The sequence below is a fragment of the Marmota flaviventris genome, chromosome 6 (genome assembly GCF_047511675.1).
Source record: "Marmota flaviventris isolate mMarFla1 chromosome 6, mMarFla1.hap1, whole genome shotgun sequence".
Taxonomy (NCBI): domain Eukaryota; kingdom Metazoa; phylum Chordata; class Mammalia; order Rodentia; family Sciuridae; genus Marmota; species Marmota flaviventris.
Window position 1 is genome coordinate 101,215,577 of NC_092503.1, and position 14,890 is coordinate 101,230,466.

At 38.7% G+C, this 14,890-nt stretch overlaps 1 protein-coding gene across 1 annotated transcript in view; it reads left to right on the plus strand.

Moving 5' to 3' along the window:
• Cilk1 (ciliogenesis associated kinase 1) overlaps positions 1 to 14,890 on the plus strand; it is a 35,357-nt gene that overhangs the window by 5,976 nt on the left and 14,491 nt on the right. Inside the window, exons 3-6 of the mRNA XM_027938237.2 lie at positions 2,942 to 3,063; positions 4,001 to 4,080; positions 12,971 to 13,103; positions 13,738 to 13,909. Coding sequence (XP_027794038.1) covers positions 2,942 to 3,063; positions 4,001 to 4,080; positions 12,971 to 13,103; positions 13,738 to 13,909 — 507 coding nt within the window. The remainder of the gene's footprint in view (positions 1 to 2,941; positions 3,064 to 4,000; positions 4,081 to 12,970; positions 13,104 to 13,737; positions 13,910 to 14,890) is intronic.

Here is a 14,890-nt window from a genome sequence, read left to right on the forward strand (position 1 = left end):
CAAATTCTTACAGATAAGCCTCCTTCAGAGTCAAAATGGATGAATCTTATCCTTCAAGTCTGCAGCATAGAGTCTATTCCATTCCCATGCCTTACACAGAATAAGCTTTCCTTATGAGGACTCCTTCCCTCCCTATGCACTTGTCTGGATGTAACTCTTATTTCAGTAACATCCTGGAGATGCTCTCAATGGCCACCCAGTTTTTGCTAATTACTCCTGTTTGAAATACTTCTAATGTTTCTATCATTCCTGTGATATGATAATTAATATGACTTTCCTTATTCTGTTACATGGATTTTGAATTTATGCACTGTCTTCCCAATTACATTGTTTGCCTCTTAAGAGCAGACACTGTGTCTTATTTATGCCTCAGAATATTATGGGGTCTAGTACATTGTAATTTTATTTTATTTTTGGTACCAGGGATTGAACCAATGAACCACATCCCCACTCCTTTTTTATTTTTTATTTTGAGCCAGGGTCTCATTAAGTTGCTTAGGACCTTTTCTCAGTTCCTGAGGCTCGCTTTGAACTTGTAATCCTCCTGCTTCAGCCTCCAAGGTACATTATAGTTTTAGATCCATCCCTGTGGATCCATCCCTGAGGAGGACAGAATTGATTATATCCAACTGGAATCTTCATCCATGGGGACTGTCCCTACGTGGACTACTTACTAGGTTTGCTTTGCTATGTATTCTTCTCTGCTCTGATACAGGTGACCTGCCTCTACTGCTTCTTTGAAATCCTTTCATAAGCCAAATAAGGTGCTTCGTTTAGAAATACATCTGTGTAAAGTTAATCATGTGAAGTCCTCCACACAAAGTTTATTCTTTTTATATTAGACTACTATAGACTTTAACTTGTTCATAAGCTCACTTAGAGACAAGAACTCTTGCCAGACACAGTGGTACACATCTATAGTTTCAGCTATTCAGGGAACTGAGGCAAGAGGATTGCAAGTTCTAGACCAGCCTTAGCAAATTAGCAAGACTGTGTCTCAAAACCAAAAATAAGGGCTGCAGATGTAGCTCAATGGTAAAACACCCCTGAATTTAATCCTAGTACCACCAAAAAAGAAAAAAAAAAGAAAGAAAAAACAAGCAAGCAAGGAAAATAAAAAGAGAGAGAGAGCTGTGAGCCACCCTTAGACTTGGGCCAGTAATTTGTGCTCAAAACAGACTTTAGGCTGAGAGCTAAAGGTATTGCACTACTTACACAGAAATCTCTTCTAGAAAAGCTCTAAAATTGACTTTGTTTTTTCTAGATGAATTTGCCCTGAGGCTGCTTATCCAAGGACTATCTCCCCTACTGTTTGTGATGCATTTTAAGCAAACAGTCAGAAAAGAAGGCTACAGTCAGGAGAGTTAGTGAATGCTTAAAAGTTAAGCAATGTTGATGTTTGTTACTCATGGAGAACCAGGAATTCAACCCAACTAAAAGAAATAATCATCCTGGTTGGGTCATTCTGGAAGGATCTGGCCAAGACAGTTGAGAATCTGTGCCAGAGAAATGTCTTGGCATGAACTTGTCTTTGGGGAGAAAGTTCCAGAATAGTCTTATTGTGTCCTCATTCACTGACCATACTCCATCTCTCTTCCCAGCTGCTTGAACTAACTTGATCATATTACACATTCCCAAACTCTGATCCCTTGAGTACCTTGTTACTGAATATCCTTCCAGATTTGGATATTCATTTTTTAACATTTCCATCTTTAAACATTTTTTTTTTCATTTTATAAAAGGGATGTTCTTTTAAATGAAATTCAAAGATAAAGAGGGTGTTATAATTTGTTATTAATGGACTCACTGCTCTATGAGGAAAAGGCTGTTGGAACTAAAAGGTTCATTTTACTGACCAGAGTGAACCTTGGAAGCTTCCTTGAAGGAGTCAGACTATCAAATTCTGATCATCCCAGGAGCAAACTGACAGTTGGGTGTCTCTGGATGTTGTGTATGAACAGGATTGCTGCTCACCAATACAGGTTTTATTCACCACTAACAGAACTGATGATGCAAACAGAAAGAAGTGTACACCTGGCTATGCTCACACGAACTCACAAAACGACACACGTGTGAGCATGAGTGACCATGTCGTACACCATTTTCTGTAACCCCCTCTTAGTCCTAATCTACCGCCTGACTTTTTTATCTTTGCTCTTGGAAGCAGAGGAATTTCTCTCATCTTACTGCAGGTCCTTTCCCATAAGGTATCTCTTTCCTCCTCTGTAATTAAAACTCACATTGTAAGAAGGAGCCTTCTAGGTCTCATGGACACACGTGTCAGACAGAAGTCAAGAGAATCAGGCTGTCAGCCTCAGTCTATTTGAGCAATATTCTATTTAAAGTCTCTGTACACTGTTAGCTGGTGATCTCAGCCCAAAGCAGCTGCATTCTCCAGTGCTAGAAAATTCAAAGCCTCAGCTTTCTTTATTGGTTCCCTTCTGGCTATTTCCACAGCCTGAATGAATTCCATGGTCTGGAGGGGGTGAGCCTAAAATAGCCCTGGCTTATTGCCGGGTGCTGGGTGCAGCCAGGAATACCAGTTACTGATGGAATGGAGACTTATCTTCTAGTCGGTTCATCAAAATAGTTTTTCTGGGGGCTGGGGTTGGGGCTGTGGCTCAATGGCAGAGCACTTGCCTAGCACATGTGAGGTCCTGGGTTTGATCCTCAGCACCACATAAAAATAAACAAATAAAAATAAAGGCATGTTCTCCATTTACAACTACAAAAATTTTTTAAAATATTTTTTTCTAGGTAAAGTTACTATTGATTTCAGAGAAAAACTGGTAATTACATTAAGAATAAAATATAACTTATGGCATGTGTGTCTGTGGTTCTAAAATTAGGCATTTCTTCCTGAGCACACATAGGATTAATTTTCTTTTTCAACAACAGATTTTCTCTAAATTTTTTTGTGTTTTTCTTCTTCATGTTTTAGTCACTGAAGAAGCTTAATCATGCCAATGTAGTAAAATTAAAAGAAGTTATCAGGGAAAATGATCATCTTTATTTTATCTTCGAGTACATGAAGGAAAATCTTTATCAGCTCATTAAAGAAAGGTAAAACCCTTTGGTCATCATGATCTTAGAAACAAATATTGCAAAGTGGATGTGCTTTCTTTCTCCTTTTGATTATCTCAGTCTCCCAGTTATTTGTCTGGTCATTTAAAGGTCAAGCTACTGGGCCTCTGGGAAGTTGTTCTCAGGGCAACAGTTTTCAGATTTTAAAGATTTAATCCCCCAAAAGAAGCTCACAGAGCTTACAGACTATCTGCAATTCTGCTTTCCCACAAGGATGTATGGGCAGAGCAACTACAAGTTGGGGTGGACACAGCTTCATTTATTTTGAGACCTCTGTTGAAAAGTTCTAGGTTTATTTTGGCTCCTGACTTGCTACAGTGCTTAGGTGCTTGCATGCTGGGAAAGGGAGTCTAATAAAAAACTTACCTGCTATGGTAATTTTGAACTTTGAAAGTAGACTGTATAGAACCTCTTGGGCACACTTTCTTGGTGGCAAAGTGAATGCCATCCAGAGCATCCCTTTGGGGGCTTTGAGTGAACAAATATCATCTCGATTGTCAACAACAGCACGGGGGCTGTGAGGTTTGCCTACCAGAGAAAAATGTTAGCATCCATTACAGCTCATAAGGGCTTTATCTAAAAGACCTCAAACTGTTCCCACTAAATTTTTTTAAAGTTTTAACTTATAGCACGAGAAACTTTGGGGTTTTTATATGTTACATTGGAGGGATTTCTGGTATTGTAAATTTCTTCATAATATAACTGAATATATTTGATGTTTATAAGGTATCTCCCTTGTATGGACAAATGATTGTTTTTCTTTGGTATTTATTATCAAACGATCTGACCCAAAATTAGTATACCAGCAATTTTTTAAAAAATTTCTTACTATGTAATCAAAAGGATATGAATGCAGGAGTTTCTTTTTAATACATAAACCCAGATTTATAACTTCATATTCCTCTATCCCATACAGAAACAAGTTGTTTCCTGAGTCTGCTATAAGGAATATCATGTATCAGATATTGCAAGGACTTGCATTTATTCACAAGCACGGTAGGTGATGGATGTGGAGCATTGTGCGTTAAAATAGCAGTGAAATATCAAGTAGAAGATGTAGGAAGCACTAGTGTCTTTTGTAACTAACCCCCAGAAAAGGCTGAAGAGTCAAGAGGCTGATAATGAATTTTGAAATATATTATCTTTTGGAACTTTATTTCCGAGTTTTCTTCAATTGTCATGTCCTTGTGTTTTTACTCTTTTAAAAAAAAAAAATTTATTACTGCATTTTAGTTATAGGTGATAGTGGAATTCATTTTGACATATTCATCTATGCATGTCGTGTTTTTGTTCTTCAAGTTTTAACATTATGATTGTTAGTTTAGACCTAAGAATTATCCTGACCAGGTGTATTAATAAGAAACTTCGAATTAGAATTCTGAGACATTTCAGGTGTTATGTTCAACCCACTAACATCCCTCCCTTGTCGCTTCTCATTTTTCTAAGCTATTTGTATTTCAGTTTGTTTTGAAAGGGTTTAAAAGTGAAAGTGGCCTAACATACCATTTGTGTGATACAGGAAAATAAAATAAATTAAAAATTAGCAAAATGAAGAAAGAAGCAAAAGCAAAATAGGGCATAGATAGCCAGGCGTGAGTTTAATCCTTAAGATGCATATTAGCAACTTTTATTTCAGTAGAAGCAGGCCACAGATTTGGTTCTGAGCTTCATTTCATATCAAGCAAAATGTGAAACTTGACCAATTAAAACATATATTATTTCCCTGAGGTAAGAACAGATCAGTTGCACAAGAGAAGCAGAACTACTCTTTTTTTTTTTCCCCCTGGGTGCTAGAGATTGAACTCAGGGGCACTCAACCACTGAGCCACATCCCCAACCATATTTTGTATTTTATTTAGAGACAGGCTCTCACTAAGTTGTTTAGCGCCTCGCCCTTGCTAAGGCTGGCTTTGAACTTGCCATCCTTCTGCCCCAGCCTTCAGAGGAGGTGCTGGAATTATAGGCAAGAACTATTCTTGATACCAAGACCAGAGAGAAACTTGACCCTTTAGAGGGATAGTATGTTACATGACTTTGTAGAAAACATAGTGATGTTTGTGTAGGGCAGCTTTGTGTCATATTCCTCAATGTAGGCTAATTAGATCACCTTTAGAGACAACAGGGATGATCCATTAGTATGGGGAGAGATTTAGACTATCTAGAGGAAAAGACAACTCTGTATGCTTCAGGAAATTCTCTATTTTGATTTTTCTTCTTAGCTGAACTTTTGAAAGTTTTTAAGCAGCAATGAGTTTGAGGCTGTAGTATCTAGCACCTACCTAGGACTTGGCTGGTCTCTGTTACTAACTGAATGCAGAACCCACATGGGGTTAGATCAATAACCATGTGAGCACAGAGCTGCCAGATGGACGTATCTATGTATGGAGCCAGAAGTCCTCTGAGAAGGTCATCTGAGGTCATTTAAACATACAGACAGATGGGCAAGTGACTGATTTTGCACAGGCCGAATACATTCACTGTTAGTCTGAACATGTTGTTGGTGTTGCAAGAACTGCACCAACAAATGAGTTTTGTTACTCAATAAGGTGACTTGAATTGAAACCCTTTGACAACACCATCAGTTTAGATTTGATGTAAATTGGCAGTGAGGAGAAAAGTCTTGTGTTGCACAGGTGGCACAGTGCATCTGGGATCATTACCAGCTTTCTCTTCACCCCTTAAGTAGCCCCTCACAGAGATTAAATGGAACACAAGTGGCTAAACACAGGCTATCCACGCAAATCCCTGTCAGCCTCAGGCAAGTGCAGAGTGGTCAGCATGACCCAAGCAAGACTGAGTTTAATCATGAACCAGTTCTAGTAAAAAGCATCTAGTACAATTCACCTGTGATTCATTCCACTGATATTCATGCACATTCACTTTGGCCCTTGTCCACAAGCAATCACAGGGGATAGTATGAATTTGCAAAACACTAAAAACTTTTGACATGTTGTCTTAGAGACAAATAGAAGGGCACTTACTAAATTTAAGAGCTTAAGGAAAAGAAATGATGAGATGTCAAAGGGGTTTTTCAAAAGACAAAGGTCAACCAGCTTGCTTTCAGATGGGTTGATCACAGCATTTTAGCTCTTCAGACTGTTTGCTCAGTACTAGAAACCAAGTGGACCTAAAAGAAAGTAAATATTCTTCAGCTTTCTTTTCTTTTCCTTTTTGCTACTTGTCACAAGACCCAGATATTTGTTGCCAGGAAGAACTTGCAGGCTTTCATTCAGGTCTTTACCTAATCAAATGGATATCTATATGTCTGTATACATATATAGAGAGATTGATTCCCCATCCCCCATTTTGGGGATTGAATCTAGGGGTGGTCTACCACTGAGCTACATCCCCATTAGTGAGATGGAGTCTCAGTAATTTATTGAAGCTAGCCTGAAACATGTGATCCTCCTGCCTCTGCCTCCTGAGTTGTTGGGATTATAGGTATATGACACCACTATGGTTAGAATCCGTATCTATATACAAACACATACACACCACACATAGCCCCCCAAATACATGTGTATGCATATATATATATATATATATATATATATATATATATATATATATATATGTATGTATATATATATATACATCCCATCCATAAGACCACATAGTTATATGTATCTACATATATACTCATCCCATATACACAAATATGCATGCATGTACAAACATATATATATTTAAAATAAAATTTAACACCATTTATCAAAACAGTCCTTTGGAACACTGTCCTTGCATGCCTTAGACACTTGCACTGTGTAGAAATGGTTCAGGGGAAGGCTCAGCTAATGGAGAAGATCAGACCTCTGCTTTTATAACCTTAGTACCTTTGCCATTACCAAAGATTCTTTTGGACACTTTTCCCTGGCAGTCATGTATACAGTTCTACTTTGAGCTTAATAAAGCTTCATCTGTTACCTTATTTATCTCCTCCCAACTTCTCAGGTAAAGAGAACAGATGGTGTCTGTTCCTATCAAAGAAGTGGAAACTGAAGTTCAGAGAGGCTTAAAAACCAGAGGTTCCATGCAATAGAGTGTTAGAGTTCAGATCGTCTGTGCCCATCTGCCATGCTTCACTAGAAAAACCTGTCTGTTCTCAAAGAGAACAAGAGAGTATGAGATGAAGAAAATAATGATTTTAAGTGGGATTGATACTAATTGTACAGGTCCTGTTTTATGGTCATTCATAAATGATTTTTAGAAATTCATATGGCTTTCAAATGGTATTGACTTGACTTTAGCTAAGTTTGCATGCATTTCTGTATTATTTCTTTCCTCCAGTGATGGGAAAAATATCTAAAGCACTTCACAGAGTTGTCTTGTGAGTCTCAGACTCTTCCCTGGTAGCTCGTTCTCACTGTAGGAAGGTACATTCTGTCCCTGGGGAATAGACTCCTCTGAGAGGGAAGAACAGCACTGCAGGTAGTTGCTATGGCCATATTTCATGTCACTGAGTATTCCCCCCGCCCAGTGGGAATGAATACACAGCTCTACTTGGTACTGATTGAACAATGTCAAAGCATACATACTTTGAAGAAATTAAATAACTAAAGCAAACTGGCCATTTCATCCTTGACCTGCCCTTGTAAATATCTAGGTCATACTTCCCCATGCAGGTAATAGAAATACACTAGATGGTTTGGAGGACAAAGTTTTGCCCCAAGAGGTGGTTCTCTGCTTCTTTGTCTTACTACTATCTGGCTGAGCATGACCTACACACAGTTCTTTACATTTCTGTGCTTGCAGTTCTTATGGTCTTCTAGGGAAAACAATTATTGGCGTAAACTCAGTTTTTATCTAAAATTAAAACATCTACAGCAGGAAGGTGGGCTACATAAATTCATAGTGTTTAAATATTCTCTGGTCATTTCCGTATGTTTATATCAGATTCATTAATGAATTAGAATCCCTTAATGAATTATAACAGTGTGGTACAGGGAAAAGCCTTGAGTTTTCCTTGCCCATTTGTTATCAACAAAAAAAGTCAGCACAACAAATTTTCTGCCAAGATGAAAGGGAAAATCCCTTTGTTGTTCAACTGACATGCAGCCTCCTGAACTTAAATTGTAGGTCTGTTCCCAGTTTTGAACAAGAAGGCTCTTATAAAAACAGCACTCTGCTGTGGTGTGATCTCTGAATTACCCAGCTATAAGGATTTCCATTGTCAATTAGGAATCCAGAGGAAAAAATGGGCCCATTGTTATGGCCATATTATTGCTCATCAGCAGAACACATATCCTGCTAGGAATCAGATCAGAGTTGTCCTGCTACCATAACAATGTTAAGTGGGATGGATACTAATTGTGCAGGGCCTGTCCCATGTTCATTGATAAATGATTTTTTAAAACTTTTATGGATTTTGTTGGTTGACTTTGGTTAAGTGCATATGTACCTGCTTATTATTTCTTTCCTTCAGTAATGGAAACAAAATACCTAAAGCCCCTCACAGTTGGAGCACATCAGTAGCCTACAAGCCTTAATTCTTAACTGCAAAAAAAGATGGTTGTATGCTTGTGCATTCTGACAGATTGTTCGGCGGGTAAAATGAAAGAATTTTCTAATGCTAATACTAATAATGACTAGTTCTTCCAAGGTGCTGATGTGCCAAGCACCATACTAAAAGCTTTATAAATATACTTAATACTGTAAAACAACCCCATGACGTATGTGCTATTTTCCCTCCAGGTAGGGAAACTGAGACAAAGTTAAGTGATTTTTTTTTAGTCAGTTAGTAACAGCATTGGGATTTGAAATGAGGTAACCTGGTAGGTCTGTACACTTAACTCCTAAGCTGTTTTGCTTTTGACATTAAAATAGTAATGTTTTGTTAAAACAGAAAAAAAAATCACTCTGTATGACATAAGGGTCTTATACTTTTAATTCTAAGAGATAGAACTCAGGGGCATAAGGCTAGTAAAAGCTAATTGTGATCTTATTCAGTAATTAAGAGGGTTAGATATTCTACAGACATATCCATGAATGTATCATAAAGGCTTATACCTGAAGACTGTATAACAGGTATAACATAGTTTTCAACAGTCACTTTTAAGAGTCTTTTGCAATTAATGTTTTTCCTTGCCATTTTCCCTCTGATTGTTTTAGAGGGAAACAATTAGGAGTGCAAAAGGGAAGCTGCTTAGAATGATGGGTGGGGACTTGGGATCCGCATTCTCCTCATTTCACTGGTGCACATGTTCTCTGAGGAAGGAGGATGAGAGGACTCAGTGGGGACAGAGGATAGAGCCTGTCTGTGGGAGGAAGAGGCTGATATTTACAGGAGCATAGCTCAGGTGGATATAGAGTACTGGGTCAGGAGCATGAGGATGATGCTCCTCCAAGTACAAATCAACGTGATAGGATGAACTGAGCAGGGAGAAGACATGGGTTTGTTGAGGTGGGTGTTATAGATGGAGTTGCCTTGGGGTGGGAGAGGCTGGAGGATAGTGAGTCATTATAAGAGAAATACCACGTTATTTTGGAAATAATAATTGCCCCAATTAGAGGAAAACAAAGAAGGAAAAACAGCATTAATCTAGTCTTGAGAGTACCAAAACCATAGACCATGATTTAGCTATATGGAAAGAGTGGAGCTTGACACTGATAGAGCTATGACACATTTCTTGGTGAGACTGTGAATAATTCATCTACCCCACCCCCTCCATGACTCAGTTTTCCCATCTGTTCAGTAAGAAAATGGTTTCTGCCATTTCTTTTTCACTGGAATGTTTTTAATGCTCTGAGTTTCTATAAACCCTGGCCTCACAGTTCATACCTTTTCAAGGGTCACTGGAATCCTCCTAGGTGTATTCACAAAGGTCATTCTTGAATAACTATTCTTTACACATTCTTCAGCCATGTCTAGGATGGGAGCATCTAGCCAGGCCTTCTGGGAGCTGGAGGGTGCTCTGAAGAACAGAGGGTCCAAACACAATGACTCAGTTATACCGAAGCTTAGAACAGACATCGCCCACTCTGGGGGATGGGGATAAACTTTATTTAATTAGGCTGATAATAAGTCATTCAAATTTGTCCTTATCAGAAATTATTTTCTTTCATTTTAAAGGCCATTCCTGACTAATATTGAATTACTCTTGTACTTGTCAAGTTGACAGCCTCAAATTTGGTTCTTAATGTAATTTAGGTTTGATTTGCTATTAATTTGATTAGGATACTTCAAGGAATTGGTATATGGAAGGCTATTAGGTATATTATCAGATGTCAAGATGAAGAGTAAAGCAGTGACCTGTACATATAATTTTATGGTATACATACAAATACACACACACACACATACACATACACACACACACACACACACACACACACACACACCTATGCCATAACAATCACCAACTTTTTGTACCTGTCTCTGTGTAGCCCAGGGCTGTCTCCTTTGATCTCATCAGTGCCTTGGGTTATGAAAAAGCAGCAGCCCTGTGGTGAAAAGAAAAACTTTCTCCTCTCATTTGTGTCTATCTTGAATGTATTTGATAAGTTCTGTATCTCCATCCTCTTATGTGTGAGCTAGATTATAGGCTCCATAACCATATTCATCTGTCCATATAAGCTAGCTGTTGCCCTGCAGATCCCTTGCTATGCCATAATATTGTCCATGTGGAACTCGACCCAATACTAAGCCCTGTTTTCTTCAGAATGATAAACAGAGAGGAATGTCTTTTCACTATAACACTGTTGCTTCCCATGGTACATTACACATAGTGCATTTTCACATGTGACCACGTCACAGTTGCCCTTTCCCTAGGGCAGAGACAGTTTTTGGAAAATGACCTTGACTAACAGATTTAGTCCTGCTGGAACTCCCTCTGTGGCATTCGAATTCAGCTCTGCGCCCTCACTGTCTCCACACTGCTTCAGAGCCATTGCTCTTCTTTCTCAGTCATCAGTTCCTGTCTTGTGCGCCTTCTTCCTTATACTCTGCCCCCAGCTCTGCTCTGCTGTCCATTGACCCTGCCTTCTTGGCCCAAGTAGATATATTCAGCTCCTTCATGTTCCCTACAAGCCCACACAAATCCTTTGTTTAATCAACAAGAATTTATTAAGAGACCACCATGCTCCTGACCTTGTGTTAGGCATTCAGTAGAAATATAAATGTGGCCTCTAATGTGCTTCTAATTTAAGAATAATGGTTAACATATCTAAAAATGACAGAGCTCTAAAGAAGTTCAGAGGGAAGGCCTATTGTATGCACAGAGGCATAAAGAGAACTAAGAACCACAGGCATTTGGATTGCTTCTGAATCCACACAGCTGATCTGTGGATTGCCTGGCACAGCCCCTCTGAATATTTCTTGCTAGATTAAAGGAATGAAGAAGGCTAGCATGTTAGAAGGGCTTTGTGGAAGCAAGGAAATTCAAAATAAGTCTTGAAGAATGGCAAAGTTGGGATTGTTGTAGACAAAAAAGGAGCAAGAGTACAATAGTATTAACCAGAATAAATGCAACAAACTTAAAGGGAATGAAGAATTTTACTTGATTGGAACACATTTTATACAAACTGATGAAAAGTGTTAGAAAACACATTTATCTGTTTAGGTGGGATAAAAGGAGTACAACCTTGTTAAATAGTCTTAAAAATGCAATGGAAGGTGTTTTTGTCTGTGTGGATAGGAGCGTGGCAAGGTAAAGATGGTGCCTAAGAATCAGGATGTGTGGGGATCCAGTGAAGCTGGAGCTAGGCAAGCGTGTAAAAACACAGTGAGACAGAGGCAGACAAGAGAGCAAGTGTTGGGGAGGCTTGAAGGGGTAGACAGGGATGGATAGGGGATACTGCAATGGAAAAGGCACCACAATCCCATCACTGTCTGTGGAAGGATGGACTCAGTATGACTACAAGGTATCTAGCAATTTCATCAAAGATTTGAGAAGGAGAGATGATTTGGAAGAGGAGAAAAACAGTTTGCCCAAGCTGATACAGGGGTATCAGCTTGCTATGTTATTAGAGAGGAGTAGAGATGGCATGTTAGAAATGTAAATTATCAGCACAGAGGAGGTCTAGGAGTAGTGTAGGTTTTCAGTGATGGCTATTAATTTCTCTCATAATGTGCTAGTTAGTCCAGCTCTCACAACATTGCTAATGGTGGCATATAATAGTGCATCAATTGAGCTGTATTTCCAGTTTGGGCATCCCGTTGAGATTTAGCATCACACTGAATGCTGTTCATGTTGGTAAGACAGTCAGAGAGTGGGTAAAAATTGCTGATCACTAGGTGTTTGAGAAAACCTAGAAGGCTGTCATGGTGAATATCTCCTGCCTGTGCCATCAGAGCACCACTGCAGCTGACATGGGCTTTTCATTTGATGAGATTCCTTTGCCTTTCACAATGTGAGCTACAGATACACCTCTGTACTTCATTAGGCAAAGTAATAAGCACTTAACATTTAAACATGTGTCACAACATGCATTGGAATTTCAGGCATGAGTAGATCATATTCATAAATCCTTTGTCTTTTAGAAAAAAATTATAACTGTGATATAAACTCAATACCCATTAAGACTGTTTTCTTTTGAAATTGTTTCAATCTCAATTTTTTTTTTTCCTGACTGATTTGGGCAAAGTAGGAATGGTATTTTTCCCCTGAGTGACAGTTTGTTTTACAAAGTTATCTCAGTTCATGGGTTTTGGTATTTTAAGTGAAGTTTTCTCTTATAAAGAAAAATCTTTTACAAGAAGTTGATCAACTTTTAGGTGATTTTGCAAAGGTAAATGATTGAAGTCCTGTGAGAAGACCAAAACTTTGTGCATTATTGTGGATAGATGCATAGTCTTTGGTATCATATCAGGGTGCTTTATGAGAAGAGTAGTACGGCTGAAAAGAGTAATGCAGCAGATTTGCATTTGGATTCTTCTTTGTTCCTCCAGGCTTTTTCCATCGGGACTTAAAGCCTGAGAACCTCCTCTGTATGGGACCAGAACTTGTGAAAATCGCAGACTTTGGATTGGCCCGAGAAATCCGATCAAGACCTCCATACACAGACTACGTATCTACCAGATGGTGAATATTTTTTTTTCTCAAAATTACTGAAGAGCACTTATTTTAAAAGATACCATTCTAGGGAGGGTTGATTGTCAATCATAAATAGTAACTTTTCACAAGAGGAGGAGTGCAGTCTGAAACACTGGTTTGTAGGTGTGTTGGCACTGGACACAGTTAAAAACTTGGATGTAAATAATTTTTAAGGAAATCCATCATGCCCCTCCATAGTATGAATAAGATGCTATATATGGACCTTCCTGAGGACAGTTTCATAAAGGAGTCATAAAAGATTCTCCAAATACCTATTTGAAAGACTATTTTATTGCTATTGCTAAAACTTTCAGACCCCAGGAGCTGATATACAGCTTGCCATGATCAAGAAGTATCTCCCACATGCTTTATTTTCTCTTTTTCTTTCTCTCCTGGCTCTCTTCCTCTCAAAGATGCTATAGAGAAGACTCTTATAGAGAAACGCTCAATAGAAAATAATGTGAATAGAGAAGGCAGCCATGGCAGAAGCCAAATCCTCTAAAAGTTCATTTACCACACTGAACTAGAAAGAAAACAAATATATAAATTTTGCTGAGAACTGCTTGCTATTTAATTTCTGGCCAGTGGAAGTGATAGCTCTCAGTTAACTTTGTCCCTCCAGGTACAGGGCTCCAGAAGTTCTCCTGAGGTCTACCAACTACAGCTCCCCCATTGACATCTGGGCTGTGGGCTGCATCATGGCAGAGGTGTACACCCTCAGGCCACTCTTCCCTGGGGCCAGTGAAATTGACACGATATTCAAAATTTGCCAACTGTTGGGGACACCAAAAAAGGTAATGATATGAAACAAAGGCCTGTGGGCCAAAGCCAATGACTTCTCATCCCTTCCCATCTTCTCCACTTTGGACTTCCTGGCAATGTTCCCTGAAATTTCTCTATTTCTGTGCCTTGCACATGCACTTTGTCTGAGTGACTGTCTCTGTGTGACCAACTCCCGCTTTTCTTCTAAGACTCCCCATCTCCCTCCCCCCACCACTGTTTCTCCAGTCTCATCTTCATCTTCTGCTGTGTTCTGCATTATTAGTGTAATTATCTGTTTATAGATCTCTCTTGGACCATGAGCTCATTCAGAGCAAAGATTTGTCTTGCATTTATTTATGTCCCAGCACCATTATTGGTATGAGCTAGACCCTCAAAAAATTTTTTAATCATTTACATGAATCATTATTGCCACTTCTTCAAGAAGGTTTCCAAAGTCCCCTGCTGGCATTTGTCCCTCCTCTGCCCATCTGTAGCTATACCTTTCTTGTGTCTTTTTTTACTCTGTATTATTGTGCTTTTAAATAAATGACCTATTTTCTCTATTAAGGACAGTGATATTCTTCTTCTTCTTCTTCTTTTTTTGATTGAGCCCAGGGTTACTTAACCAAGGGATAGTGATATTCTTAAGTGTAGGATTTATATTGAATTATTTTTTTTTATATTCAGTAACATTAAATGTTCACTCAGAAACCATCTAAGTGAATGGATGTTTTAAGATATACATAGTGCCACTTGGCTTTAGAAAAAAAGAAGTGGGGGAGGTAATGATATATCAGGATGTATCTTACAGAACAGTAGTTTTAGAACTAGAAGGAACCTTAAATACCAGTTGCTCAGCACTTTCTGTTACTTGTTCTAGCCTTCAGAGTCCCACAGGTTTGATACATGAAAATGTGGGGAGCCAGAGATGGGGTAGAGCAGCTCTCTTTACCACTTGTTTCCTCAGCATGTATATTTCAAATCATCAAGTTGGAGATATAATAATATGAAGG